General features: G+C 51.7%; 5 protein-coding genes across 12 annotated transcripts in view; 3 read left to right on the forward strand and 2 right to left on the reverse strand.

Moving 5' to 3' along the window:
* Positions 1-13: 13 nt before the first annotated feature.
* RGP1 (RGP1 homolog, RAB6A GEF complex partner 1) lies at positions 14-18,571 on the reverse strand. 4 transcript variants are annotated; one of them, XM_036330436.1, is made up of 9 exons: positions 18,440-18,571; positions 6,155-6,289; positions 5,475-5,611; positions 5,105-5,188; positions 4,864-5,013; positions 4,438-4,584; positions 4,105-4,232; positions 3,724-3,913; positions 14-3,225 (listed from the first exon to the last, which is right to left on the reverse strand). In XM_036330436.1, the coding sequence occupies exons 2-9, from the start codon at positions 6,268-6,270 to the stop codon at positions 3,002-3,004; spliced, it is 1,176 nt and encodes a 391-aa protein (XP_036186329.1). In that variant the 5' UTR covers positions 6,271-6,289; positions 18,440-18,571; the 3' UTR covers positions 14-3,001. The 4 variants fall into 4 exon arrangements, with proteins under 4 accessions (XP_036186329.1, XP_036186326.1, XP_036186327.1 ...); XM_036330433.1 differs by lacking the exon at positions 18,440-18,571 and adding an exon at positions 6,669-6,802; XM_036330434.1 differs by lacking the exon at positions 18,440-18,571 and adding an exon at positions 6,624-6,745.
* LOC118667341 (microseminoprotein, prostate associated) lies at positions 1,758-2,806 on the forward strand. The gene is made up of 3 exons (XM_036330446.1): positions 1,758-1,922; positions 2,125-2,233; positions 2,596-2,806. Exons 1-3 carry the CDS (start codon positions 1,793-1,795, stop codon positions 2,774-2,776), a joined length of 420 nt encoding a protein of 139 aa, XP_036186339.1. The 5' UTR covers positions 1,758-1,792; the 3' UTR covers positions 2,777-2,806.
* Positions 6,961-26,710, forward strand: GBA2 (glucosylceramidase beta 2). Of its 3 annotated transcripts, none has more exons than XM_036330431.1 (17): positions 6,961-7,657; positions 10,937-11,028; positions 11,554-11,669; positions 14,772-14,990; positions 15,519-15,758; positions 16,001-16,103; positions 16,261-16,414; positions 16,501-16,626; positions 16,822-16,994; positions 17,227-17,331; positions 17,535-17,642; positions 17,729-17,880; positions 17,981-18,087; positions 18,238-18,380; positions 18,462-18,577; positions 18,663-18,854; positions 26,341-26,710. In XM_036330431.1, the coding sequence occupies exons 1-17, from the start codon at positions 7,323-7,325 to the stop codon at positions 26,389-26,391; spliced, it is 2,532 nt and encodes an 843-aa protein (XP_036186324.1). In that variant the 5' UTR covers positions 6,961-7,322; the 3' UTR covers positions 26,392-26,710. The 3 variants fall into 3 exon arrangements, with proteins under 3 accessions (XP_036186324.1, XP_036186323.1, XP_036186325.1); XM_036330430.1 differs by lacking the exon at positions 26,341-26,710 and adding an exon at positions 19,144-19,712; XM_036330432.1 differs by lacking the exons at positions 10,937-11,028; positions 11,554-11,669; positions 26,341-26,710 and adding an exon at positions 19,144-19,712 and having other exon boundaries at positions 15,524-15,758.
* Positions 19,579-23,788, reverse strand: CREB3 (cAMP responsive element binding protein 3). 3 transcript variants are annotated; one of them, XM_036330439.1, is made up of 10 exons: positions 23,651-23,788; positions 23,416-23,553; positions 23,172-23,319; positions 23,030-23,097; positions 22,827-22,916; positions 21,736-21,842; positions 21,561-21,629; positions 20,366-20,453; positions 20,188-20,272; positions 19,579-20,108 (listed from the first exon to the last, which is right to left on the reverse strand). In XM_036330439.1, the coding sequence occupies exons 2-10, from the start codon at positions 23,542-23,544 to the stop codon at positions 19,804-19,806; spliced, it is 1,089 nt and encodes a 362-aa protein (XP_036186332.1). In that variant the 5' UTR covers positions 23,545-23,553; positions 23,651-23,788; the 3' UTR covers positions 19,579-19,803. The 3 variants fall into 3 exon arrangements, with proteins under 3 accessions (XP_036186332.1, XP_036186333.1, XP_036186331.1); XM_036330440.1 differs by having other exon boundaries at positions 21,760-21,842; positions 23,631-23,755; XM_036330438.1 differs by having other exon boundaries at positions 23,631-23,753.
* Positions 24,087-27,689, forward strand: part of TLN1 (talin 1) — a 30,571-nt gene continuing 26,968 nt past the window's right edge. Inside the window, exon 1 of the mRNA XM_036330426.1 lies at positions 24,087-24,223. The gene's annotated coding sequence lies outside the window, so the exon portion shown is untranslated. The remainder of the gene's footprint in view (positions 24,224-27,689) is intronic.

The raw sequence follows: 27,689 nt of genomic DNA on the forward strand, positions 1-27,689 counted from the left end.
TTTGTTGTTGTTGTTTGTTTTGTTTTATTCATTTCAAACGGGCCGGATCCGGCCCGCAGGCCGTAGTTTGCCCACGGCTGGACTAGAGACTTGGATGGAAAAATAAAATCCATGCCAAAGTGACTGGCCCTGTCGGTAGGAGGGGACTCCCTGGAATAGGAGCCTGTGGCGTGTAGAAAAATGAAAGAAATCCAGTTTAGCCAGAGGACATTAGTACCAAAGAGACAGCCAGCATTAGAGTGATCAGAAAGGAGAACGCGAGAGTTTGCATGAGTGAGGATGGGAAGAAATGGATCAAAGTCCGTAAGAAAAAGCAGTACTAAGTGAGCTGGTAGGGTAAGAAAATCTCTCTTCCCAGGGCAGGAGTGAGGGCACTGGCCTAGGGAAAACAGTTTTATCAGCAACACCATTGCTCAAACCAAACACTTAGAATTTCAAAGATACAAAGACCAAAACCAAAAACCAAAATGCTCCTGGAGGTAGTTTCTGAAGGCGGTGGTAGGGATGACATGGAGCATGAGTGCGAAAGGGACATGAGTCCATGCCTGGAGACAGCAGAAGCTCAATGTCATTAAAAGGAGTATCTACCCATTTTGTCTCTAAGCTCTAGCGCCAACCTCAGTAGCTAATATTTTCTGAGGGCTATGTGCTGGGGACAGATAACATGCATTATCTCATTTAATATTCTTAGCAACCCTACGAGTAGTACCATCCCAATTTATAGATAAGGAAACAGGTTTAGAGAGGTGAAGTAACTTGCCAAAAGTCACATAGCTCTTAAGTGGAGTCAGGATCTGAATCCAAGTAGTCTGACTCTGCAACCTTTGCTCTTAATCACCCATCTTGGGTTCTCCACAACCTGCAGGAAACCCAAAAGAGGATGTCAAGGGGTAAATTCCTAAATCCTCCCTCCATAACATACAGAGAGAGGGGCACCTCTAGGAAACTGGGGCGACTCCTACATTAGAGCATTTGGAGGAAACGTTCCTCTGAAAAAAACATCCGGACGGGGAGATCGCGTATCTGCTATGTTTGGGTGATGAACAATGGAGAGCCCATCTCTGGATGCCTGTGGAAAAGAGACACCCTATCCCCTGACCCCCATCTCAGGAGCAGCCATGTCTCTAGGATACTTCAGGGAGACCCTGCCCTGGGGTCTGAGAGAAACAGTCTCCACTCCAGGTGCCTGTTTGCTCTCCTGGAGCCTCTGGCCGTTGCACCCTACAGCAGCTCCTGGGTTTGGCTGGGGCACAGGATTAGCCATCCCCAGGAAATGCCTCCCTCCGGTCCAGGCAGGGATCCCAGCACATCCACCCCTGGAGAGAGTGTGTGTGGTATGGTGGGGTGGGGTGGGGTGGGAGATGGTGGAATGCTTCCTTCTCTCCAGGTCAGAGATCTGGGGACCACCTGGGGGCCCTCACCCCTCCCACCTCCTTGCTGGGGGAGTGCCCAGTCCAGTGCCCCCTCCATGGCCACCTCCCTCCCCCTAGCTGTGCAGGGGCATGAATCAGCTCTCACAGCTTGTTAAAGCTGGACCTCTTGTTTTCATGCCCTCACCCCAGGAAACAGAGTTACAGCTTTTCCAGCTCTACTCAGCAGGGGGCCAGGGTCCTCACTTTATAAACATCTCCAAGCCTGTGAGAGCAGAGGGCAAGGAGATGGTGTGAGACGGGAGCCCAGGGGAAAAGACAGACACTAAGACTCGAGGAGAGAAACAAAGAAGAGCCAAGGAGACAAGACCGGAGTAGCCTGACCAGAAGCCAAGAGGGTCCGAAAGGGCTCTGCTCCAGAAATGGCCCTAAGGATGTTCTGGGCTGGACAGGCTAAGGGGATCCTGGGAGGCTGGAGGATCATCTGCTTGGTGCTATCTCTGCTCCTTCAGCACCCAGGAGTCCACAGCAAATGCTACTTCCAAGCTCAAGGTAACGCTGGGTGAGGCATTAGGAAAGGAAAAGGAGCGGAGGGCATTCACTGGTTGGAGGGGGGCTTAGAGATGATCCGGGGCCACTCAGAAAAGGAAAGACTACATATGGGGAGAGTGTGCCCTGAGCTCTCTCCTACTCCAGGATGATTCTATCTGCCGCCACTGCTCCCCTTACACTAACATTTCCTGCTCTTCCCTAGCGCCCTGCCACTATGAAGGGAAATATTTTACCCTGGGTGAGTCCTGGCTCCGCAAGGACTGCTTCCACTGCACCTGCCTGCATCCTGTCGGTGTGGGCTGCTGTGACACGTGAGTGACCAGAAATGGCCAGAGAGAATGGCTCTGATGGGAGAGATGGCCAGGGCACGACTAGATTCTGTCAAGTTAGAATGAACAGAATAGTAGTATGAGGCTGACCAAACCTGAAGGTAACAAGAGGGTGAGAGAGAAAGCTTCAGGCTACAAAGTGAGGAAGGTAGGGGTGGATCGAGAAGGAAAATATTGCTGCTATGAAATGAAAAAAATCCAACTACGGTAGGTGAGAATTTAGTTAGGGGGACCAAAGGGGCACCAGGAGAAGATCTGGGAGGACTGCTGGGAGAAGGGGAACGTGGGGAGGGAAAGGTGGCCCTTCACTGTGCTGACTCCTTCCCCATCCTTTGGGTCCCCAGGTCCCAGCATCCCATCGACTTCCCTGCTGAGTGTGAGGTACGACAGGAGGCAGGAACCTGCCAATTCTCCCTGGTACAAAAATCTGACCCTCGGCTGCCCTGCAAAGGGGGAGGGCCTGACCCAGAGTGGGGCTCGGCTAATACCCCTGTTCCTGGGGCTCCTGCTCCCCATACCGGCTAAACTCAACTGATCACCCTTCTGCTGACTGCCCACTGCTGCTGCCACTTCCAGGGAAACCACTAGCAGCTGCCAATTTATTCTGAATAAATAAATTAATGCTACAGCTGAAAGCCTGCTTCTTATTGTCCGTGTCATTGGGCCCCAGGTGGAAAAAATGGGCCCTACTAGAGTCCAGGTGCTGAGTTCTCAGGATCCTGAAGAAAGTAGTGCTGTGGTGGGCCAGTTTCAGATGGTTATGGTGCTGGTACTGGGGCCTGGGGCTGCATATGAGGCCAGGGTCGGGCTTGTGGGCAGCACCTTGATGGGGAGGTCCCAGCTGAAGGTGTCTACAGGCACCTGCTCAGGCCCTGTCCAGGTGACAGGCTCGGGCTGTTCCATAGGAGGTAGGAGCACCAAACCTGGTTCCCGGGATGTTACAAATTCAAAATGCAATCGCCACTTCAGGGACACTGGAAAAAAGACATAGACAGAGGCATTAGAAGCTAGAATTAAAAGCCAATGACAGGGTAGGGTTAGCAAATTAGCAAAAACCTGTATTTGGGAGGAGGGGGAGAAATCACAGGACAGGGAGCTAGGATCAAGGGTTTTTTTGAAGTAATCTAGTGTGTTCGCCAGAATGTGACAATAAGGACAGCAATGTCAAGAATCTAAGAGCCCAAATGTAAGACGGTCAAGATGTGACAGCCTAAAGTTCAAGGGGCTCGGGAATCAGCGATCAGTGAATCACGGGTCCCGGTGAGAATGGGTAGGGAAGGAGAGCTCCAAAGCTGTTAAGCCTGCAGGGGTCAGTGCATCTAGGAAACAGGTTGAAGATCTAATTGAGTGTTAAGGGTCAGAAACTGGATGTAGGCTAGTATGTCTGAGTGTTAAGAATCAGGATCCATTACATTGTATCTAAGGACAGTATTTTGCTCTCTCCCCACCTCCGATAATGGTCAGGGTCTCACCAATGGCAGTGCAGAAGCCTGGGGTGGAGCTGAGAGGGATGGGGAGGGAGAAGCTGGTTCTGGTTGTATGAAGGCAGGACTCCTGGTGTCGGGCATGAGTCACATGGGACACAGAGGGGGCACCCCCTGCCCCGCGGCGCCGCTGGTACTCTGGCTGTACACGCTCCTCGGTCTGCAAACTTACTGAAAACTGGGAGCAAGAAAAGTGTGTGCTAGCAGGCACTGGGAACTGCTGACTCTAGATGAGAGGGCAGCCCAACCTCAACCTGCTTTACCAGAGACCCCACTATCCACTTATACATACCACCCCTCTTTATGCAGGCCCTTCTGCTACCCTAGCCCTTCAGGCCCAGCGTCCCATAAGCCCCTCTCCCTTCTCACCTGTAAACAAGCTACAGTTCCTTCCCCTAAGTTTAAGGTTCCCACCACGTCCTCGCCAAGTCTGTATACAGATTTGAAGATGCCAAATGTCCCAACTTTTCCTCGGCCATCACTGATATTGTATAGATCTGGGGAAATAGGACACTGTAAGCCTGGAGTCCACACTGGAGACTGTCTAGGTCAGGACTTGGAGCCAGAAGCCAAAAGGGGGGGCTTTTCTTTATAATCTGGGTGAGGTATTAGTGGATCCTCAGAAGCATGTGGCAGTTAGGAGAACCTGCCCCTGAGACAGGAGGGGAGGAGGGGGTGGGACAATCTTGAAAGGATTCTCACGGAGGCTGCGGCAGGATGTGGCAGCCATGAGGCGCTCCCCAGCCAGCTCAGCTAGCCATGAATCCTTCTTCCCCCCTTCATCCTCCTCCAAGAATGGACTGGATGGGGCTACCGCCTCATCCTGGGGAAACCGGACATCCTGAAGGCCTAGAAAGAAAATGAGCAGAGAAGTAGTGCTGGGAGGGAACAGAGGTAAGAGTAGAAGTTAGGTAAGAGTGGACCCCAACCTGAGAGGGCTGCAGGTCAGAGGAGACATGGCTGGGGTACACATCTAAACCTCTTCTCCAGAGCCCGCCCTCTACAACCCCCTCGCACCTGCCCTAAGACCAGGAAGCTTCCCTCCAGCCCCTCTCACCAGCTCTCTAACCCCATTTCTGCTTTGGTGAGCCTCTTCCCTAGCCCTTCCCTCCAGGAACCCTTACTTACCAGTCAGCACAAGAACCCTCAGAGGGACCCTGAGTAGCGTGATGGGTGAGTTGACACGCTGGCAGCCAATGGTCAATTTGTAGACATACTTAACTGACTGACCTCGGAAGGAGGGTGGTCCCTCTATGGGTAGCACTTCGCTGTAGGAGTCTGGTTGGGAAGTAGTAGTCAGGGCAGCCAGAGGCAGCCAGAGAAGTCCTCCCTCTGGGAATCTCAGAAGGGGTGGGAGACAGTCACTTACATGATTTGGACTCCCCAGGTTCTAGCCTCAGGTCACAGAATAGGATTTTTGGTGGAGTGGAAAGGATACACTGACCCCTCTCACCTAAAAAAGATAAAGACTTCAGTTTAATGACCCCATTGTCCAGTACTGGACGAGGCTAGCACATCAAGTGGGGGCAGTAAGCACTGCCAACAAATGACAGCTCACAGTAAGCTATCCCTCTTTTCCTGTTGTGAGATAGCAACAGTCTTACATCCCCAAAGCAACAACTGCAACCCCCACATCCCCAAGTCACGGAGACTATAATGACCCGCCGGAACAACTTAAAAATTTCTCCTTCAGAGACAATTGCCCCATTCCCACCAAAGGCAACTGCCCCGTCTCTAACCTCGGTGTGGGAGAAAGACAGTCTGGCTCTCAGGCTGAACATCTGGCTGGTTGGAGTCTGGGGGAGGCAGTGCTACTCGACTCTCACTGGCATGGAACTGGCAGTGGATTTGTGCACTGGCCCAGGCCAGAGCCTCACTGTGGGATGAAGTAAAGGAGGCATCAGGGGAGTTCCTGACCTCGCCAGAGCTCTCCCAACTCCCTAGCACAGTCTAGAGACCAACATGGTTAGGTGCTGTCTTAGGGCCAGGAAATCAGGACCCCAAAGGAAACCATTATTACCAGAAGGGAGAGGGGCGTGGAAAGGTAGAAGAGGGCAAAGAGGGGATAAATGGTGACAGAAGGAGACCTGCCTTTGGGTAGTGAGCACACTGTACAATTTACAGACGATATTATAGAACTGTATACTTGAAACCTATATGATTTTATTAACCAATAAGCTCAATAAAAAGAAAAAGAGACCATTAGAGAAGTGCACTGTGGGTAAAAGGGAATGGGGGAGGAGGGAGGACGGCAGAGTGGAGGGCTATGTCAACCCCATCGGATAAACAGTCGCTGCTCCAATGACAGCACAATGCGCAGGAAGGTGGCAGTGTAGCTGCAGGGCAACCTGAGCTCTGGCTTCGCACTGCAGACACCAGGCTTCCTGCCAGAGGACCACCTCAGGGCCAGCACTCCCACCTGGATGCCGAGGTGGCCGTGGGGGGCAGCGGGTTGGTGACCGTCACCACACACTCCAGCGCCTCCCCCGCCAGGAACACAGGACCCCGGCTCAGCTCTGCCACTACTTCGATCATGTCAGCTCCGGAACCGGACCTGGGAGGAAACGAAGCGGGTCAGAAGTCAGTCCCCTGGCAGGGAGGGGTGTCTGCGAGGAGCTTGGGGGTGAGGACGCAAAAGACCGGCGCCAGCACCGCGGCGTCGGAGGGAAGCGCCTGCCTTTGGGTGCGGGAGCGGATGGGCGGTAGGGCCAGCTGGCCCAGCGCTGCCCAGGCGGAGGGCGTCGCTCCGGGTCCCCGCTGCCCGCCCTCCTCTCAGTACCTGGTTCGTCCCCCTCCTCCCTAACCCCAGCCCGGCCTCTGCCCCCCGCCCCCAAGGCTCCACGTCCCAGCCCCAGCCCCCCGTCCCCTGGCGCCCGCAGCCCAGGCACCTCGCCAGGTGGAAAGCGGGGCTCTCGGCGCACGGAGGCCCTCACCTGTCCGCCCCTCCCGTCCCGGCCCCGTGAGTGACGGAGTCCGCGGTAGAGGCGGGACTTCCCTTCGGCCCCCTCCCGGGACCGAGCCCCTTCCTGCCGGAAGCGCCCGGCGGGCCGGACCGGAAGGGGTTCGCGTCCTGCCGCCGTGGGTCACCTTCCCACTGCCTGGCACCTGGGCGCGGCGCTGTCCAGTCCCCGGCCGGCGGGACCCGGCGCCCAGCCCGGGGGGACCCGGTGCCGCGGCCCGGGGACGAGGCGGAGGCTGCCGCGCGCGCCCGGCCGGTCCCGGGGGCGGTGCCTCGCGGGCCGGCCCCTCCCCTTTCCGCTGGCCCAGTCGTCGCCCTTTGGCCGGGCTCGCTCATCATCGCGGCCCAATGACGACGAGGCCCGACCCTTCCCGCCCAGGCCCCGGAGAGACGACGACGGGGAGCTCGAGGCGGCTTCACTGCTGTCGCCTCCGCCGCAGCTGCAGCCTCAGCTCCCGGGTTACACGGAGACACCTGCTCACCGCAGCTTCCCCCAGCGGCCGGCCCGCCAGGACGGCACCTAGCAAGAGTCGGCACCCGCCTCTGCACTTGGCTGGCGAGATACTTTGTATCAGAAGGCGCGGGACCTGGGGCCATCGAGGTCGTGGGGACCCAGGATCCAGGGAGCATGGGGACCGGAGTCCCCGCCTCGGAGCAGACCAGCTGTGCCAAAGGGGACCCACAGGTTTACTGCGCTAAAGACGCTGGAGACTCTGAGGCTGTGCAGGTCACTGACGGCGAGAGCCCTGAGGACAGTCGATCCCAAGATGAGCTGGGCTACAGCAATCCGGAGGACCCTGGGCAGCTGATGGCCTCCTACGAGGGCAGAGCCAAGGGCTACCAGGTGCCTTCCTTTGGCTGGCGCATCTGCTTGGCTCATGAGTTTGCCGAGAAGAGGAAACCCTTTAATGCCAATGACATCTCCCTAAGCAACCTGATAAAGCACCTGGGCATGGGCTTGAGGTGAGTAGATCCCACTGCCTAGAGTACCCTGGGCTTCACGTGGTTCCAGCGCGAGACTTCCAGCAGAAGTGGGAAGGGGTGAGAAAGCGGGGATGTGCCTTGACCCAATCAAGTGGCTTTTATCCCCAACAGATTCTAAGCCTTGATTTTGAAGAGTAAGACCAGGTCACATCTTGTTGCAACCTTTTACTCCCAGTAACTTGCCTTTTTAGTAGGAAAGAGCAGAAACATCTAGGCCTGCAGCCAGCCTTTCCCATTAAGCTCCCTCTCACATACTCCCTCTTTTCCAAAAACTGGTCTTTGGAGTTAGCTCTGTGTTGTAGGATAGGAAAGGATAGTGTGGCTGCTGAGGTACTGACACAATGTTGTTTTATTGGGCGGGGGTGGGTCTCAGAATCCCCTGAGCAGCTGGAGTATTCTCAGTACCTCATTGAGGCACACCTCATTACAGTCCAGCACCCATCACGCTTTAGTTCCAAGGCTGCCAGCTCTCTCAATCCTGAGAGGGTGATGAGGGCTGCTGCTCACTCTACTCTGAGATAGACTGGCCCTCTGATCAGAGAGGCACTGCCGTAGGTGTCCCCAGAGCTCTTAGGAATAGCCTTCCAGAGCCTGCCCTGGTGTCTCCCTTGCCCCCGCACTCCCTACCCAAGGATTGCAGATACCCGAAGAGCTTACTCTAGCTGTAGAACTCCTGTAGGTCCCGCCATATCCCCACTGAATTAAAAAACTAGAGACGAGAGACCAAGACCCATTAATAGGAACAGGTGGATGTGAGGACAAAAAGCATCACCCTGAGGTCATCCTGAGTCACTCTACACAGTAAACACAGAGCCACAGAGGGAGGCTTGAAGGCTGTGAGAGCCAGCCCTGACAGCCAAAGGGCGCTTCCCTACCCTGGCTGGTTGGGCTCAATGGTTAGAGCGACGTCCCGTCCACCAAAAGGTCCAGGGTTGAATTCCCAGTCAGGGCCCGTGCATGAGGCAATCAATGGATGTTTCTCTCTTATCGATGTTTTTTTTCCTCTCCCTCTCTCTCACTCCTTCCCTCCATCCCTCCCCCATCCCTTCCTCTTTCTCTAGAATCAATGAAAAAATATATCCTCGGGTGAGGATTTTTAAAAATAAATAAATGGATCCTTTCCTTTCCCATTCAGTGCTTTGGGGCTGGGGTGGGGAGTCCATTTACCTAACCCCAGACCTGGGTAGTGGGAAGGGCCTGGTGCCGCCTAGGAATGCCTCTCCTTTGCTAGTAACTGTGGGTGGCCAGTACCAGAGAACAGTCATCCCTAGCCCAACCTTTGGGTCAAAATAGAATGTAGAGCTAAGGTGCTAAGAGAAGCACTTTGAGGTGCATGTGGTGGGACATTGAGGTCAAGAACAGATGGTGGCTCAGTTGGTTGGAGCAGTATCCTATACACCAAAAGGTTGCAGGTTCAATTCCCGGTCAGGGCACATACTTAGTTGGGGTGCATACGGGAGGCAACCAATCAACGTTTCTCTCTCACATTGATGTTTCTCCCAGTCTCTCTTTCTCTTCCTCTCTCTTTAAAGATGTTTCTAATCGATGTTTCTATCTCTTTCTCTCTCCTTTCCCCTTTCTTTAAAATTAATAAAAAAAATATCCTCAGGCGAGGATTTAAAAAAAAGCAGGTGGGTATCCTACCCCTCTGTCCCTGTGTATGAGCTGAATCAGAGGCCTGAAGCTATGCTCAGGCCCCTGGACCTTGGCTTCCCATATCAGCATAGGGTGCAGGCCACTGACACAGGGCTTTTGGAGTGGGATGAGGTCCTGCTCTGGGGAGAAACAGGGGTGAGACAAGGAAGAATTCTGAATGATAATTCTTAAGTTGGGGCTGAAATTATGAAAAGGCCAAATAGGTCAAGAATGGTCAGCTGCTAAATTCAGGGAATGGGAGAAACCTAAGAGAAAGCTGAACTGAGGGTCCTCGAATCAGGAGCTCAAAAAAGACAGAGTCCTCTTGGCCTCAGTGTGGTAAGAATTCAATTTTGATTGCTCTCCCAGACAGTCCATTCATTCAATAAATATTTAAGTGCCAGTTCTATACTAGATACTCCTTTGTTCTGCCTCTCCTCATATCTTGCATTTCATCCTCATTGCCCTAATGCCCACTGCACTCTTTCCCTACACCAGTCCTTTCTGGCCTCTAGTTTCAGAGTCCAGTTTCCTCTAAGTTGGCAGGAAGGATCGTCTGCCTTCCCATCATCTCAGCCTTTGTCTTCCCTCCCTTCCCCTCTACCCCCAGAATGTAACTTCCCTATTCGTTATGCACATTTCTCTTCCCCTTGCTCCTGTCTATGTTCATCTCTCTTATGCCCCACTGTTTGTACAATCATATGTAAATTCAGCAAATATTGACTGCAGACCATGTGCCCTGCCCTGTGCTTGAAGCAATGGATAATCATCATCTAGTCGTTGTCACTGTCCCTTTCCCCAAGGAACTTAAAAGTATGTCAGACTCACGTGAGGAACACTGAAATAACAAGACAGCATCTGATTGGGAATTGAGATAGTGTATGTACAAGTAATGATCATACCTGACACAGGTATTTCACTTTATGGCTTTCCTACCTATTAGGTCATTTGCTCATTCCATGAGGTGAGTAGTTTGGTAGGGCAGGAGGTATCCTCATTTTGTAGATGAGGAAGCTGAGGCTCAGAAGGGTTACTTACACAAGTGCATGGTTCTAAGTGTTGTGCTTGAATAGGAATATAAAGTGGCTGGGTAGAGAGTAGAGCTGGGAGAGAGACTTGCAGGGCAGGGGTTGCAAGAAAGATTAGAAGATGGTCTAGGACAGATGTCACTGAATCCCAAACAGAATCATTTGCCTGCGGGACACAGAGCTGTGACAAGCCCAGGGAAATGTTGTTTTTTAAGACTTTACTGGGATATTACAAGAGAGCAAAATCACAAAGCTTACAGCTTAGAAATCATAGCTGGCCCTTTCAACACCTCGGACAAAAGCTGCTGGGTGAGTAAAGCAGTGGCAGTGGAGTTAGAGGTGAGGAAAGATCAGAAAGCTCCTGAGGAGAACAGAGAAAAGAAACAAAGACAGTCCCACACTGTAAGCTGGGGACTGGGAAGATGAGGGGACCTTGATCTGTAGCGAAGTTGAGAGGAGGAGGTTTGGAAGCAAAGGTGGGATCCCTAGAACATGTGATGGGAAATCACAGCTGGGTGTCCAGAAAGGTAGGCAACTGCAGCCGGGAAGGCACTTGCCCACAACTCCTTCCATCACACTGCCTCCTGCTCCTCAGGTACTTGCAGTGGTGGTACCAGAAGACTCAGGTGGAGAAGAAGAAACCTTTCATCGACCTCATCAACTCTGTACCCCTGAGACAGATCTATGGTGAGCCCCACCCCAGCTCTGCCCTGTTCAGTGAGGCTGCGCCCAGAGAGGGCACAGAGTGAGGCAAAGATGTTTCCACTTAGCAAGCTTTACTGCCCCCATCCTCTAGGGCAGCGGTTCTCAACCTGTGGGTCGCGACCCCTTTGGGGGTCGAACGACCCTTTCACAGGGGTCGCTTAAGACCATCGGAAAACACAAATATAATTACATATTGTTTTTGTGATTAATCACTATGCTTTAATTATGTTCAATTTGTAACAATGAAATTGGGGGTCACCACAACATGAGGAACTGTATTAAAGGGTCGCGACATTAGGAAGGTTGAGAACCACTGCCCTAGGGGGTTTCCCCCCCGCCAGCTTTATTGATATAATTGGCATATAACATTGTATAAGTTAAAGTGTACATGTTGATTTCATATTCCCATGGTTTTTAGAGGAACCCATCTTTATAGTCTAGAAAGTGAGAAATGGGCTTGTTTTCCTCTACCCATTACCCTAGTAATGGTCCTGATTCTCTTTCTAGGTTGTCCCTTGGGTGGCATCGGAGGAGGCACTATAACCCGAGGTTGGAGAGGCCAGTTCTGTCGTTGGCAGCTTAATCCTGGAATGTACCAGCACCGGACAGTCATTGCCGACCAAGTAAGAGCCAGGTGGTGAAGGAGAGGGCCAAGACAGTACCTCCCCATGCCAGGAAGGGCCTCTTAGCCAGTGTAGGATGTGGCAGGCAGATGTGTAAATGATTCAGTCCAATAAGTCCTTTCAGGGTGCTTCCTGTGTGCCCAGCTCTGTGTACTATAGGAATGAGACCCTCACAGAGTACACGTTCCTTGAGAAAGAGTTTACAGCCCTGGCACCTCTGCCCTCCATTTCTCTAATAAATGCCTTCTACCTACATGCTGTCCCCAGCTCCACTCGCTGGGCCAGTACTCAGCCACAGAGTGCAGAGAATTCCCAGATCACTTCACCTGTTGAAAGAACACATGGTAGGACCAGAAGGGAAAACAAAACCGATGTCTGCAAATCATGAGGAAAACAGATGCATATAAAGCACCAGCTGCTCACCCTGATTTGCCCGCCCTCAGCCAGAGGTCAGCTGGTGGTCACTCTGCTGGTCTCTCTGGCTGAGGGCCTGGGAAGCCCCTCGTCCCCCATAGATTTCTAGCCTTCCTTTTCTGAAGCTTTGCTTCTTTTCCCTCTGTTCCTTCCTGGACTGAGATTGCTAGAGGCATGTGATCTACTTTTCATCATCTCTAGTGACCTCTCATGTTGAGTTGTCCACCAAGTTCCTATTTCCTGTCTAAGGGATGCCTCCAGCTTCAGGTCATCTTCAAAGGAGAAATGACTAGCAGACCTTGAGTCCAATTAATGACAGTGCCCTTCCTAGTTAGCTTTACCAACCCTGCCCAATGGTCCCAAGCTTCCTTTCTGGCTCATCACTCAGGTATCCCGAGAGGAATGCCTTCCAGAATCATGACTCTACAGTTAAAGTAGTCATTGCATGCTTAACATGTGTTAGAACTTTTGTGTAATATTTAATACTTAAAGACAATCCTATAAGGTAAGTATATTATTATACCCGTTTACAGAAGAGGAACCTAAGATCTAAAGGAGTTTAGTAACGTGCCCACGATCATATGGTTGGTAAAGGGAAGTACTGGGATTCAGTTCCCTCTGTGGTTAAGAGCCCATGGTCTTGCCTAGCCTTTGTGGTTCAGTGTTTGAGTGTCAAACCTATGAGCCAGGAGGTCATGGTTCGATACCTGAGCAGGGCACATGCCCGGGTTGCAGGCTTGATCCCCAGTGTGGGATGTGTGGAAGGCAACCAATCGATGATTCTCTCTCATCATTGTTATTTCTCTCTCTCTCCCTCTCCCATCCTCTCTGAAATAAAAAAAATTTTTTTTAAAAGAGCCATGGTCTTAACCATTATCTACTATTATAAAAACACAAAACTATTTTTTTATATATATTTAAAAATATCAGACATACTCTGAACCAAGGGAAGAGATAACAACCCTTCATAGCCCTACCCTCCAGAAGCTTAAATCTTTTTTTTTTTTTGCCGAAACCGGTTTGGCTCAGTGGATAGAGCGTCGGCCTGCGGACTGAAAGATCCTGGGTTCGATTCCGGTCAAGGGCATGTACCTGGGTTGCGGGCATATCCCCAGTAGATGTGCAGGAGGCAGCTGATCGATGTTTCTCTCTCATCGATGTTTCTAACTCTCTATCTCTCTCCCTTCCTCTCTATAAAAAAATCAATAAAATATATTTTTTTAAAAAATCTTTTTTTTTAGAGAGAAGGGTATGGAGAGACAAACATTAATTGGTTGTCTCCTATACATGCCAACCAGGGATCGAACTGGTGACCTAGGTATGTGCCCTGACTGGGAATTGAACTTGCAACCTTTTTGGTGTATGGGATGCCTACTAACTGAACCACCTGGCCAGGCAAAGCTTAAATTAAATATATATATATATATATTTATTTTACTGATTTTATAGAGGAAGGGAGAGGGAGAGAAAGAGATAGAAACATCAATGATGAGAGAGCACTGAGGCTACCTCCTGCACGCCCCACACTGGGGGTCAAGCCCACAACCCAGGTTTGTGCCCTGACTAGCAATCGAACCGTGATCTCCTGGTTCGTAGGTTGACGCTCAACACTGAGCCACACTGGCTGGGCAAGCTTAAATTTTTATTAGGGGACTTTGAGAAGACACTATGAGACCACATCAATGCCAAAATGAGAGGGACACTGAGCAAAAAAGGACACTGCTGCAGACTTTGCCCTTCTCTTCCTACTCATGCCAGCTCTGCCTGACTGATTGGGAGTTGGGGACCTCAGTGAACTATAAAGGGTCCCTGCCCTCAACCCATGGAGAAGTCAGAGTCAGAATGTAAATAAACACATTGTCACACACTAGAGGCATAGGGGGATACACAGGAGAATGACTCAACGATTGAAGAGAAGAGATGGCATTTGGCCTAGGCCTAAAAGGACGGGGGCGTTTCACCAGATTTAGAATGAGCATGGGCAAAAGCATGGAGAAAATGTACTGTGCTCAAGGCATAGAGCAGTGGTTCTCAACCTCCTGGCCCTTTAAATACAGTTCCTCATGTTGTGACCCAACCATAAAATTATTTTTGTTGCTACTTCATAACTGTAATGTTGCTACTGTTATGAATCGTAATGTAAATATCTGATATGCAGGATGGTCTTAGGCGACCCCTGTGAAAGGGTCGTTCGACCGCCAAAGGGGTCGACCCACAAGTTGAGAACCACTGGCATAGAGTATGTGATATGACCAGAATATAGGTGCTTCAACAGGTAATGAGTCTAATGAGCAGGGACAGGCCAGATCAAGGGTCTGGAAATCCAGGTAGAAGAGTTTAATCTGAAGGCCATGGGGAGTCACTGGAACATAAACACAGAGCATATCTTAATTTGTCTGTAAGAAAGAACTGATACCCAGATGAGTAGGGATGGAGGGTAAAAGCAGAGATGGTGAGGGCTGGCTTAGGGCAAGAAGACCACAGTGGTGAGAAGGGAGAGGAAGTCTGGGAGATAAATGGAGGAGGCCGGACTTGGTGGTGACTCACTGAGCTTGGGGGTGAGTGAGGCTGTGATGCAGTGGTAACCATTGCAGGCTCAGGAAGCGGAGGAGCTACTTGGAAGGAGGGAGACTAGTGTGAAGTGCCTATGGGTTACCAGGTTCTAGCCTATCTTCTTTCTTGGTTTAGTTCACAGTGTGCTTGCGTCGGGAAGGGCAGACTGTGTACCAGCAAGTCCTGTCCGTGGAGCGCCCAAGTGTCTTGCGCAGCTGGAACTGGGGCCTGTGTGGGTTCTTTGCATTCTACCATGCCCTCTATCCCCGAGCCTGGACTGTCTATCAGCTTCCTGGCCAGAATGTCACCCTCACCTGCCGCCAGATCACACCCGTCTTGCCCCATGACTACCAGGTGAGATTCCCTCTCTGTGTTTCCTCCATTGTCCTCCCTTCCCTGGGATCTGTCTCTTGGAAATTCCATGACCTGTGAAAGGGGTTGGAGCATGAACATCATACTGGTTTTCTAGGACCACTGCCCAACTGGTCTTCTGTCTCCTGGTAGATAGCCTGCCTGGGAATATGGGGAGATGCTAGTGGAAATCAAGAATATTTTGGGAGGCCCGGGCAGTGTGGCTCAGTAAGTTCAGCATCAGCCCATGCAGCAGGAGTTCACTGGTTTGATTCCCGGTCAGGGCACATACCCAGGTTGCAGGCTTGATCCCCGGGAGGGGGCATGCAGGAGGCAGCCGATTGATGTTTCTCTCTTATCAATGGTTCTATCTCTCTCCCTCTCCTCTCTCTCAATTAAAAAAAACAACATTTTTAAAAAAGAATATATTGGGAGTATTTGAGTCAGGTCCTTGGTACGAGGCTTGATCATGGGGAGTGGGCCCAGGAGGAGCGACACTGGGACCATCTGAGTCTGATCTCTTGCTCCCAGGATAGCAGTCTGCCTGTAGGAGTCTTTGTGTGGGATGTGGAAAATGAAGGTGATGAAGCCCTGGATGTGTCCATCATGTTCTCCATGCGGAATGGACTGGGAGGTGGGGACGATGCTTCAGGGGGTTTGTGGAATGAGCCCTTCTGTCTGGAGCGTAATGGGGAGACCGTACGGGGGCTGCTGCTGCATCATCCAACCCTTCCAAATCCCTACACGATGGCTGTGGCTGCACGACTCACGGTACGGAGCCGCCTGTCCCATACTATACCTTAACCTGCAACCCCTACTCCCAACCAGCTCCAGAGCCCACCCCATCCCACCATGGTCTCTTCATTTCCTAAAGTCCTGAGTCCCACTCTCACCACAGCCCATAAGCCTGTGGAACTTGGAGGAGGTGGGAATATATATGTAACAGGAGCTAGAGCAGTTTGGAAGCCAGCATTCTTTGGAGCTTCCCTTCACAGCTTTTGGCCCTTTAACAGGCAGACACGACGGTAACCCACATCACAGCTTTTGACCCTGACGGCACTGGGCAGCAGGTGTGGCAGGATCTACTTCAGGATGGACAGCTGGACTCCCCCGCTGGTGATGGGGGGGTCTAACAGGGAGGTGGTGGGAAAAGAGATTGTCCCTGTCTTGAGAGCAGGGTGGGAGGCCTGGTAATGAATTGGCCTTGCTCCCGTCTTAGGGATCCTTGGGGATGAAGGAGGTGTCTGTGCTGACTCCTCTGTGCTTCTCTCAGGTCGAAGCACCCTCTCGCAGAAAGGGGTAGGCATCGCTGGGGCTGTGTGTGTTACGAGTAAGCTGCCACCTCGAGGCCGGTGCCGAATGGAGTTCTCACTGGCCTGGGACATGCCCAGAATCATGTTTGGAGCTCAGGGCCAGGTCTACTACAGGTGAGGGGACAGAGAATAGGGATCCAAGGTGGTAGGGTGTGACCTGGAGCCCATGTTCTTACCCCTCCCCTTTCTTCTCACCCCAGGCGATACACAAGGTTCTTTGGCTCAGATGGTGATGCAGCACCCGCCCTTAGTCACTATGCACTGTGCCAATATGCAGACTGGGAAGAGAGGATCTCAGCTTGGCAGAGCCCAGTATTGGATGACAGGTGTCAATGGGGCCATCTCTTCCCTTCCTCCCAGGCACTCACACTCCAATTAGGACTCCTTAATTCACTCTCCACCCACCAAAGTCAGCAGAGTAGAGCTGGGATTCACTTGGTGCCCCCACTCAACTGAACCCCAGAGCCCTTCCTTTCCTGGGAGGTCCACACTTACTAGACCACTCCCTCCTGGCTCCCCAGGTCCCTGCCTGCCTGGTACAAATCTGCACTCTTCAATGAGCTCTACTTCCTGGCTGATGGAGGCACAGTATGGCTGGAAGTTCCCGAGGACTCCCTACCAGAGGAGCTGGGAGGGAACATGTGTCAGCTCCGCCCCCTCCTCACGGAGTATGGTCGATTTGGCTACCTTGAAGGTACGGGCTGCTGGTGGCCATAGTATGGCAGGCCGTATCTGTGAGGCCAGTTAGTGCCCTACCACCAGGCAGGACGGTAAGTGTTGCCTGCTCAGGTCATTGGTTGGGATGAGGGGTAACTGGCAGGTATAGAGTGTGACAGTGCCCCACCCCCAACTCCAGAGGACAAGCTAGGTAGGGAGGGGAATACGAAGAGGAATTCTGGCAACAGCTTGTATCCTCCTTCCTTCAGGCCAGGAATATCGCATGTACAACACATATGACGTCCACTTCTACGCTTCCTTCGCCCTCATCATGCTATGGCCCAAACTCGAGCTCAGCCTGCAGTATGACATGGGTGAGGGTCTCTTTTGTGCCTCTTCTGCCCCCGTAGCTTCTCCCGAGCCCTGAACCTTTGTGGTCCCTCACATTGTCTTTTTCCCCCATCATAACCTATACCCTATTTACTGGTTTCCTTCTGGGATCACACACAGCTCTACACCACCCCAAGACTGCCCATTCTCCCCCCACCCCCCCCCACTTGTATGTTTGCTCCCCCAGCTCTGGCCACCCTTGGGGAAGACCTGACATGGCGACGGTACCTGATGAGTGGGGTAATGGCACCTGTGAAAAGGAGGAATGTCATCCCCCATGATATTGGGGACCCAGGTAAAAGTCCTTCCACCTCAAGGTCAGCTTCCCTCCCTCTACCCTGACGCCAACGCAAATAAACCAGGTTCCCTTCCCTCCTGCAGATGACGAGCCATGGCTTCGGGTCAATGCGTATGTGATCCATGATACTGCTGACTGGAAAGACCTGAATTTGAAGTTTGTGCTGCAGGTTTATCGGGACTATTACCTGACAGGAGACCAGGGCTTCCTGAGGGACATGTGGCCTGTGTGTCTGGTAAGGGATGCATGTACAGGGGCATGACTGGTGTTTGGGGAGAGATAGCTGGCTGTCTTTCCTTAGTATCTAGGTCTTCACTCTCTTGGTCCCTCTCTAGGCCGTGATGGAGTCTGAAATGAAGTTTGACAAGGACCAAGATGGACTCATTGAAAATGGAGGCTATGCAGACCAGACCTATGACGCTTGGGTCACCACAGGCCCCAGGTTGGGGGACAGGGATTTACAGGGGGCCTGAGATGGCAACTAAGCACTAAGGGACTGTGGGCTCAAGGAAGGGTGACTCATTGCCTGTTACATAGCATGGGAATGGCTGGAGCTGCCAAGTCTGACCCCTAAACCCATTTTCCTGCTCAGTGCTTATTGTGGAGGACTGTGGCTGGCAGCTGTGGCTGTGATGGTCCAGATGGCTGCTCTGTGTGGGACACAGGACATTCAAGATAAGTTTTCTTCCATCCTCAGCCGGGGCCAGCAAGCCTATGAGAGACTGCTATGGAATGGTGAGTTGAGGGATTCCTAAGGAGTCTTAAGGCAGCTGTGGGAACACAAAGAGACTTACTTTTGCCCTTCCTCCACTCCAGGCCGCTATTACAACTATGATTGCAGCTCTCGGCCTCAGTCCTGTAGCATCATGTCTGACCAGTGTGCTGGCCAGTGGTTCCTGAGGGCTAGTGGCCTAGGAGAAGGAGAAACTGAGGTGAGAGAGACTAGGAGGAGGAACCAGGTGGGTTTTTCTTGGAAGAAGCAAGTTTAAGAGACTGTTTCTGCCTTTGCCCCTCTAGGTATTTCCTACCCAACACGTGGTTCGTGCTCTCCAAACTATCTTTGAATTCAATGTCCAGGCCTTTGCAGGAGGGACCATGGGGGCTGTGAATGGGATGCAGCCTCAGGGTGTCCCTGATAGATCCAGTGTCCAGTCTGATGAAGTCTGGGTGGGCGTGGTCTATGGGCTGGCAGCCACCATGATCCAGGAGGTAATGCACTGCCTTCCCCATCTCTCCCCAGTCTGTCTCACGGCCCCGCACTTCCTCAGCCCTCAGTTATTTGTACTGCCTAACCCATGCCATCTTATTCACCTAGAAAGCCCCCCTCTTTCCCCTGGCATGCATTCCATCTCCTGCCTTCAGTCATCTGCCTGTGGGTTAAATTTATCTCCCCCATTAGCTGGGAATTGCCTGAGGGCAGAGACCCCATTGCCTCCATCTGTCCAGTTAGAGACTATTCGGGGGGGCCAACTAATGTGACTGCCATCTCTCCCTACAGGGCCTGACTTGGGAGGGCTTCCAGACAGCTGAAGGCTGCTACCGTACTGTGTGGGAGCGCCTGGGCCTGGGCTTCCAGACCCCGGAGGCATACTGCCAAAAGCGAGTGTTCCGCTCTCTGGCCTACATGCGGCCACTGAGCATCTGGGCCATGCAGCTGGCCCTGCAGCAGCAGCATAAAAAGGCTGAGCTCCAAACATCCAGGGCACAGGACTAAGCACAGGGTCTAAACTCGGACCAAAGGAAGTCATGGCAAACCCAAGTCCAGAGTGAGCCCCCTGAACTATGGGAGGGAGGCACTAACATAAATCCCACATGGCATTTGCTCTTCCCTATCCCCCGTCTTCTGCAACCCTGAGCCACTAGGACAATCATGCTCCCCTCCCCTTCGCCCCACCAACTCACACCAGTAAAGGGGTCGAGGGTAACCCAGGCATCAGAATCACTTACTTATTTATTTCCTCATCCCATCCCCTCACTGCATGAAATGTTCAAGGTCAATTGATTCCCCCAGGTCCATTCATGGGGTGATAGACATACATGGGTAAAATAAAAGACCCAGAAAGATGGTAAGTGTGGTGTGTTTGAGCCCTAAGACATCCTGACAGGGCACAGATGCTAGAACTAGCCTTCTCGTATTCCTTCTCATTTGGCCTCCCATCTAGCCTGAGTATCTGCCCTGCAAGATAACAGATATGGGGCTGTGGGCAGGGAGCCATTCCCCTTCTCTTGTGAGATTTGCATGCAGGGGAACGATGGGACCCAGGCAAGCGAACTTTGAAAAGGGATCAGGGAGTGGCAACTTCAGGGGAGGCTCTGTGCCAGGAGCCTGAGGCATGTGGGAGGGCAGGCAGCAAGAGTTGCCAGGAGCCTGGAGCTCATGGTCTGAGCTATCCTTTGGTTCCTCCGACTGCAGGACAGACAGCTCCAGCTGATGAGGGAGGGCACGAAGCTGGCGGGATAATACTGAGAAGAAAAAGACTCTTTAGAAGCAGGCCAGGCTTTTCCCACTAGTTCACCCATAATACTATCCTCAAGCCCTCACCTCCATGCTCAGCTGGCAGGCTCCCCCTGGTGCCAGAGGAGTACATAGCAGGTACAAGGGCGAGACAGAAGGAGAACAGTAGGACCTGGAACACAAGAAAAGGAAATGATGAAGAGCTCTGGATTGCACCCATCCCTGCACCTGGAAGAAGGGTCTCTCCTTCCATCACCATCCTTACCAGGACGCAGGTGCTGCTGCTGCTGCTGGTTTTGTTAGATATCTCAATCACCATGGCCCGGAGTCTCCTCAATTGATCCAGGAGGGACCTAGAAGAGGGGACAGTGAGCAGCCCTCTCCTGGCACCCTGAGCTACAATGAAACCTTTCTGTTAAGGCCACCCCTCCATCTGTGCACTAGAGCAGGGGTCCTCAAACTTTTTAAACAGGGGGCCAGTTCACTGTCCCTCAGACTGTTGGAGGGCCGGACTAGTTTAAAAAAAAAAAAACTATGAACAAATTCCTATGCACACTGCACATATCTTATTTTGAAGTAAAAAAACAAAACGGGAACAAATACAATATTTGTATTTGCATGTGGCCCGCGGGCCGTAGTTTGAGGACCCCTGCACTAGAGCCTCTAAAAATTTAAATTTAATAATATGTATACCTCTGTATACATAAGACCTAGAAACAGAGTAATTCTCTTTATGTCCTATTTTTACAAATGACTTCCTCCTCTCTGTGGACAAAATGCCCAAAGTTCCTCATTAAAACAAATACGCACCTCTGCCCTGCCCTGACTTAAACTTCTTTGCAAATAGTGCTTCTACCTGCCTAATTAGCTACACACATAACCCTCACCAGCAGTCTAGATTCTCTACCTCTGGCCCAACTCACCTATGTTCGGGTTCCAGCCAAACTGAATTACGCTGTGTTCTCTCCCTACAACGCTCCTCTCCTATACCCCCACCCCAACTCCTAGAGTCCTATCTATTATTAAATGTCATCTGCCCTATGAGGTCTTTCTTACTCTCTCTTTTTTAAAAATATATTTTTATTGATTTCAGAGAGGGAGAGAGAAACATCCATGATGAGAGAGAATCGTTGACTGGCTGCCTCCTGCACGCCCCACACTGGGGGTCGAACCCACAACCTGGGCATGTGCCCTAAACAGGAACTGAACTGTGACCTGGTTCATAGGTCAAAACTCAACCACTGAGCCACTCCAGCTGGGCTTTCTTGTCTTTCTTGATACTTAACTTATCCTTCGTTATGTGTGAATTTATTCCCATTACTGTGAGCTTAGAATCAGAAACCAAATAAGGGCAAAGAATCAGACCTTGTATGTAGGAGCTGCCCAGTTGGAAATCAAGTGTGGAGCAGGAAAAAAGTGAGACAGCAGGAGAGGGAGTGATGTTACAGAGAGGTGCTTACAGGTTCTGTTCCTCCAGGAGCTGTACTTTGTTCTGTAGCTCCAGATTCTGGGCTGTGTATTTCAAGACCCTGAGGGAATAACAGGGATGTGGGGATATGGCCTGGCTCCTCTCTTCAAAAACCTCCCATTTCCAACTACTGTTCCCCCAACCCCAGAGTCCTTCTCCCGTTATACCTGCTCTCTAAACCCCCCACATACACCTTCTTCTTCCTGCGGCTCTCCTGAGCAGACTTTTTATTTCGAATCTTCCTCCGCACTCGTTTCAGAACTTGTTCCTCCACCTGAGAGAATGAATACAAGGAAAGGGGGTCTCAGACCAGAGTTGGAAGGTAACTGAGTTCAGTCATCTTCCCGATGCAGGAACCCCTTCTACAGCTCCCCTTACCAATAGGCACTCCGGTTCTGGCTGAATGCCTCCGAGGACCCACTGTTAACACCTCACAAGCCAGACCATTTTTAACAATTTTATTAATTAAAAATCTTCCTTATTCTGAGCCAACTCCTGCCTTCCACCCCTTGCACTTACCTAATACCTGCTCTCTGGGCCATATAGAACAAATTAAATGGCCCTTAGCTATTTTAAGGCACTCAACATTTCCTAAGTTAATCTGGGCAAAATTTACTTCATTTAGCTCCTCAGAATGGACCACATCCTTTTAATATCTGGGCTCAAAACTGGACAGTAAGATGTGGTCTAGCCAGTGTAATGAAGAACAAGACAGGAACTGCCCTTCTAGAGGCAATACCTCTTAATATAGCCTCCAAACCCCATTCACCTTCTTAGTAGTCATATCACAATGCTGATTCATGCTTTGAAGAAATTAAAATTTCTTAATCTTTGCCAGTAAATAATGATTTCATCATAGTACATCATGCTTGTGAAGCTGCCACTCATTCTTGCTATACTACTTAATCCAGCCTAAAAACTTAACTCTACCTTTCAGCTATAGATGGGTTACCATGAAGCCAGTGAAGTCTACATGTCAGGACCCCTTGTTTGCAGTCCTTTCCAAGTCCCTATACTACTAACGCACTAATACTTTTGAATTCTTAAAGAGAACACGCAAATTCGTGTAAGCCCCACAAAACCAGGATCTCCCCCTGCAGCTAGCATATTAACCACACCCCCCAGTTTCCTATTAACAGCAAATTTGCTAAATTTCTCACTTCAGTCCTTTTTCAAGTTACTGATAAAATTAACAGAACTGGCCTACTTGGGACTCACAACCCCCCTCCAGCCTTTACTCAACCGATGGAAGGCCTACCTTAGTGAGAGGCAGCGTTCCAGGCAGAGTAAGGCCCTCCTGCTCCAATAGCCTCTTCTCCTCATCTGTCAGTGTCAGCCCAACAACCTCCTGGGTTAGGAAAGGTGGGCAGCAGAGGAGCAAGGGGGTGTCAGAGAGGAGTGAGGGGTCCGGCCCCACCTCTGCAACGTGGGAATAATTCTCCTGTAAACCAAGTCCAGTACCTGCTCTGCCGGGTCCTCCACGTGCAGGGGAGTCATCTGGACCCCCTCTTTTCCACAGCTCCCACTATCTGCAAAAGGGAAAGTGAACAGCCAGGCCCATGAATCCTCTCCTTCCCCCCAAACTTCACTATGTCATGCTCACCTAGGTCTATGGAAACATGTTCTTGGGAAAGAGAGTAGGTGTGGTCATGGTGGACAAGGCAGGGATTAGAGCTGCTGAAAATGTTCAACGACGCTGGGGGGCTCGGCAGGGAGCGCAGGAAATCCTCGACGTCCCAATCGTTCAGTGCCTGCACGGGGTTCAAATGAACAGTCCTCGGCCTCTCACCACCCATGCCCCACGAACACCCCGGCCCGCGCCGACCGGCCTCAGAGCCACCACCCACCTCAGAAAGCGGCAACTCCCAGTCCAGCGGAGCCTCCAGGACCTCATCGGGCGCCGCCCCCAAATCTCCGCTTTCCTCTAGCAGGAAGCCCAGCAGGTCCTGTTCACCCGGGTCCAACGCCAGCTCCATATGGGAAATCTACCGGAAAAAATGGACATAAACACAGTTCAGCCCTCCACCTGGCCCCAACCCCGAATCCCAGGCACAATACCCACCGACGGTCAGCCGGCCCCACCTATCCGCTACTGCCCCTTCAGCCGGCTTTCCGCCTCCCAGTCTCGATTTTCCTCAGCTTCCAACACAGCGGAAGTGACGCAGCCCCCCGAGGCATTCTGGGAGTTGGAGTTCCCGGGAACGCGGAAGTGGCCTACGTGCGGCGCCACGTCCCGGAGCTATGCAAATAGAGGGGACGTCCCTGCCGCCTCCTCACACCCTGAGGGCGGGCATTCTGCGCCCCCGGCTCCGCCTGCGCCCCGGGCTAAGGAAACGGAGGATCAGAGACTAAAGGGGAACTCGAGCGCAGTCCGAGCGTTTTTCCCCCGGGTTGCGCCGCACCCTCGCTTCCTGCCGGGAGAGGTGGCCGTCTTCGGTGGGATCCTGAGCACCGAGAGCTGGGGCCAGAGCAGCTTCCTGCAGTCCCCGCAACCATAGAGCGCGGGCCCAGGGCGCCGCCCACGGGTGGGGGACGTTCCGGGGACGGAAGTGGCCCAGAGAGTGCCGAAGGGAGGGCGAGGCCGGATCTCGGGAGCCACCGGGAGAACGAGCCGGCTAGCGGGCCGGCGGGCGGGGCATAAGCCAGGCAGCGCAGGTACGTCCGACCGGGCCGAGCGGGAGCCTTTGGGTGGGGCCGCGAGGCCAGGCGCGGGAGGCGCGCGGGAGGGGCCCCTGACTTCTGCGCCTGCTGTTTCGGGGCTTGTTGGAGAGGTCAGCGTCCAGTCTATTTTGGCGTGGGCTCGGAATTTAAAGTAAATCCTTTTGGGGAGCCAGGCCCTTTCTGGGAGCGATCCTCTGACTCAGATGAGTTTGGGGAGGGCGGAGAGTGGGGTGACAGTGAGGTGCAGGGCGGGGATCGGCTTTGAGGTTTGCTGATAGCCGGTATGTGGGTAGGAAAGCTTTGGGTGAGCCTGTGATGGGGTGGAATTGGGTTGGGGAATCCAGGTTAGCTTTAGAAGTTATAGAGCCCGGGTTAAACATTTAGAGTTACTAGTGTGTCAGGTCGGTTTGATGTGTGCAAAGTTTGGATTAAGGTCACTATTTTGTGTTCTAGGATGGCCAACTGTAAGTCAGCGTCAGGGTCAACAACAGGAACTGGTTAGGAATTCAGTTTTTAGGGATTAGAGAACCATGGCATGGTCAGTTTTAGGACTAAATAGTGGAGGGATGGGTCAGGAAAGGGATGAATGTCAAAGCCGGGGTGGGGAAACAGGAAACAAATTAGGGTCAAGGTTAATGTTAGGAGTTAGGGTCAGTTCTAGAGGTGGTGGTTGAGGTCAGTCAGGGTAGATGACCTGAGGCAAGTAAAATTGAAGAAGTTGACAGCAAATCTGAGCTTTCCCATCATTTCATAGCACCGTCCCACCATTTTCACTCACTCATTCATCTGCATACTTCTTCGTGGTCTGCTGAATACCCTACACCCAGCCCAACAGAACTAGTCCATGCTCTGTGCCACCCCCTGATTCTAAGCCTCCTTAATTTCTTGGTCTAGTTGTAGATCCCCTTCCCCCACTCCCCAAACAGAAAAGAGGAAATGAGACCCAAAGAGGAAACTGGGTCTTGCAGATCCCACGCCCAGCCAGGCCACTGACCACACCCCCAAGTCACTCCCAGCATGACCCTGCCACTGACCATAGCACTGTCCCTTACGCAGTCTGACCCAGCCACTGGCTGCAGCCCATCCCCCTCCACCACTCCAGCTTTACTTAGAGTCTTAGACACTTCCAGTGTCCCTTCACTCTTCCTCCATCCCAGCCTAATTTAGCCACTGACCACAGCCCCATCTCTTCTCAGCCTTCTGTAGCCTGACCTAGCCTGTGACCTCACTTCATCATTCCCTGATTTAGCCACTGTCCACATAATTATTCTTCCCCTTCTCCCAGCCTGATCCGGTGACTGATTATCTACTACCATCTTCCCCAGCCTTCCTCTATAACCTTGTCTTCCCCATTTCCAGCCCGATACAGTCACTAACCCCATCCCCTTTTTTTCTTCTTTTTTTAATTTTAAGGGAAGGTATGTACATGCTTTTGATTTTTTAAAAAATTACAGTTGGCATACAGTAATTTCAGGTGTGCAACAGGGTGTTTAGGCATTTATATACCTTACAAAGTGATCACACCAATAAGTCTAGTACCCATCTGGCACAGTGCACTAACCTTCTGCCCCTACCTAGTCCTAACAACATCCCATCCCCTTTTCCCCAAAGGCTAACCACATCCCCTGACCACAGCCTCATCTTCACATTCCCAGCTCAGCCTGATCCTTCCTTTCCCCCTTCCCAGTTTCTTGCCTAAACTCAAGCTTCCCCAGCTACAGGGTGGCTGTTAATGACAAGAATCCAGGCCCTTTGGGTTCTGGGAAACCCAGCCTGACTTTGGGTTCTGGTTCCTGATGGTTGACAGAACATACTGTCATCAGGTCCTGTCTGTTCTACCTCTTAAATTTCCTAATGAGTGACATCCTTCTCTCCACTGTTCTATCTCTGGCTTCATTACCTCTCACTTGTGCAAATGCAGTGTCTTTCTAATCTCCAAGGTATCTGCCAGAGTTATTTTTCTAAAGTCCAGTTCTGGTATTTTTCTTCTCTACTCACAGCCTCCCTTAGCCTCCTGTTACCCTCCAGTAGGTCAGATCCCTCATACGTCTCTGTAGTCCTCCCTGGCCTTTTCATCTAACCCTGACTTGCCCATCACTGCTCCCTTGCAGGTACCCTGTGCTTCAGCCAGCCTGTCTGCTCACTTCCCCGAATGCTCCTAGGTGATTTCCTGCTTCTTCACCTTTGCTTATGCTCTTCTCTCTGCCTGGAATGCTACCCCTGACTCATCTGCAGCTGGTAGAGTGGAGAGCTTGGGCTTTGGAGTCAGAGAGACCTGGGTTCGGATCGTGGCTTCACAACTTAAGTGTGTGACTTTGGACAAGTACCTTGAACAAGTGTTTAACGTCTTTGAACCTCAGTTTTATAATCTGTAAAAATGGAACGAATGACACCTACCTTGCAGGGTTGTTGTAAGGATTAAATGAAATTATGTATACAAAGCAATGGACATATAGTTAATAAAAAGATAGATCACTGTTATTTTTTATATTACCTTCATTTTTTTAAAATCCTAACTTCTCTAAGAACATTTTTCATGGAGACATTTTGGTCCTCCTTCCCTAACCTAAAGGGATCCTCCCCTGAGCACACACCTCTTGGCTTTTACCACATCCTGCCCTCTGGTACAATTCTGTGCTTAACTTATCCACTCCTCTGACTGGGAGCCCCTTGAGCGCAAAAACTAGGGAGGGCTTATCTTGGTTCCCAGGGTCTTCCCTACAGCAGGACTTCAGAAATGCCTGCGGGATGAATGGAGGGAGGATAGCTACATAATGGGGAGCAGAGATGTGGGGCGACAGTTGTGCTTGCTGATAGAGGTGTATTTGTGGGGAAGCGTGTGTGTGGGATGAGGTCTTTACGGGAAGATAATGTGGTTGCGATGGGATCTGTGTAGGGGCTGTGTGTTTGAGATAATGTGTATCTAGAGACAGTGTAAGTAGCTCTGTGGGAAAGAGCCCTGTGCGTAGGCTCTCTTGGGGTACGTTTGGGGAGAATGAATATGCATGAGTAAGGGTATAGGTGAGGAGAGGCTGTGTTGGGAGAGGTCGGGTCCAGACCTTTAGCTGCCCAGTCCAGCCCTAAATGAGCCTCCAGCAACTTGAGGCCGGATATGTCAGTCTCACCCACAACCCTCACCACTCCCCCTCCTCGCGGTTGCGGACTCAGAAGCCAAATTTGGTAACAGACTGAGTGTTACTCCCCCAGCCCTCTTCCATTCTGACTTTGCCTTTAGCTCTCTCTCCCCCTTTGTCCCTCTCTCTAACTCCCTCCCTATCTTTCTGCACCTCCGTTTGTGGGTATCTGCTCTGACTGTATTCTCTATGTGCCCCAAATTCCTTATCCCCGGTATACTTACATTCCATTCCTTGCTGGGATTTGACCTCCTGTCCTCCATCCCTCTCCGCTCCCCCCCACCCCCTCCAATTGCCCAACTCCTCTGGAATGTATCTCAGGAATG

The sequence above is a fragment of the Myotis myotis genome, unplaced genomic scaffold (genome assembly GCF_014108235.1).
Source record: "Myotis myotis isolate mMyoMyo1 unplaced genomic scaffold, mMyoMyo1.p scaffold_m19_p_12, whole genome shotgun sequence".
Lineage (NCBI taxonomy): Eukaryota > Metazoa > Chordata > Mammalia > Chiroptera > Vespertilionidae > Myotis > Myotis myotis.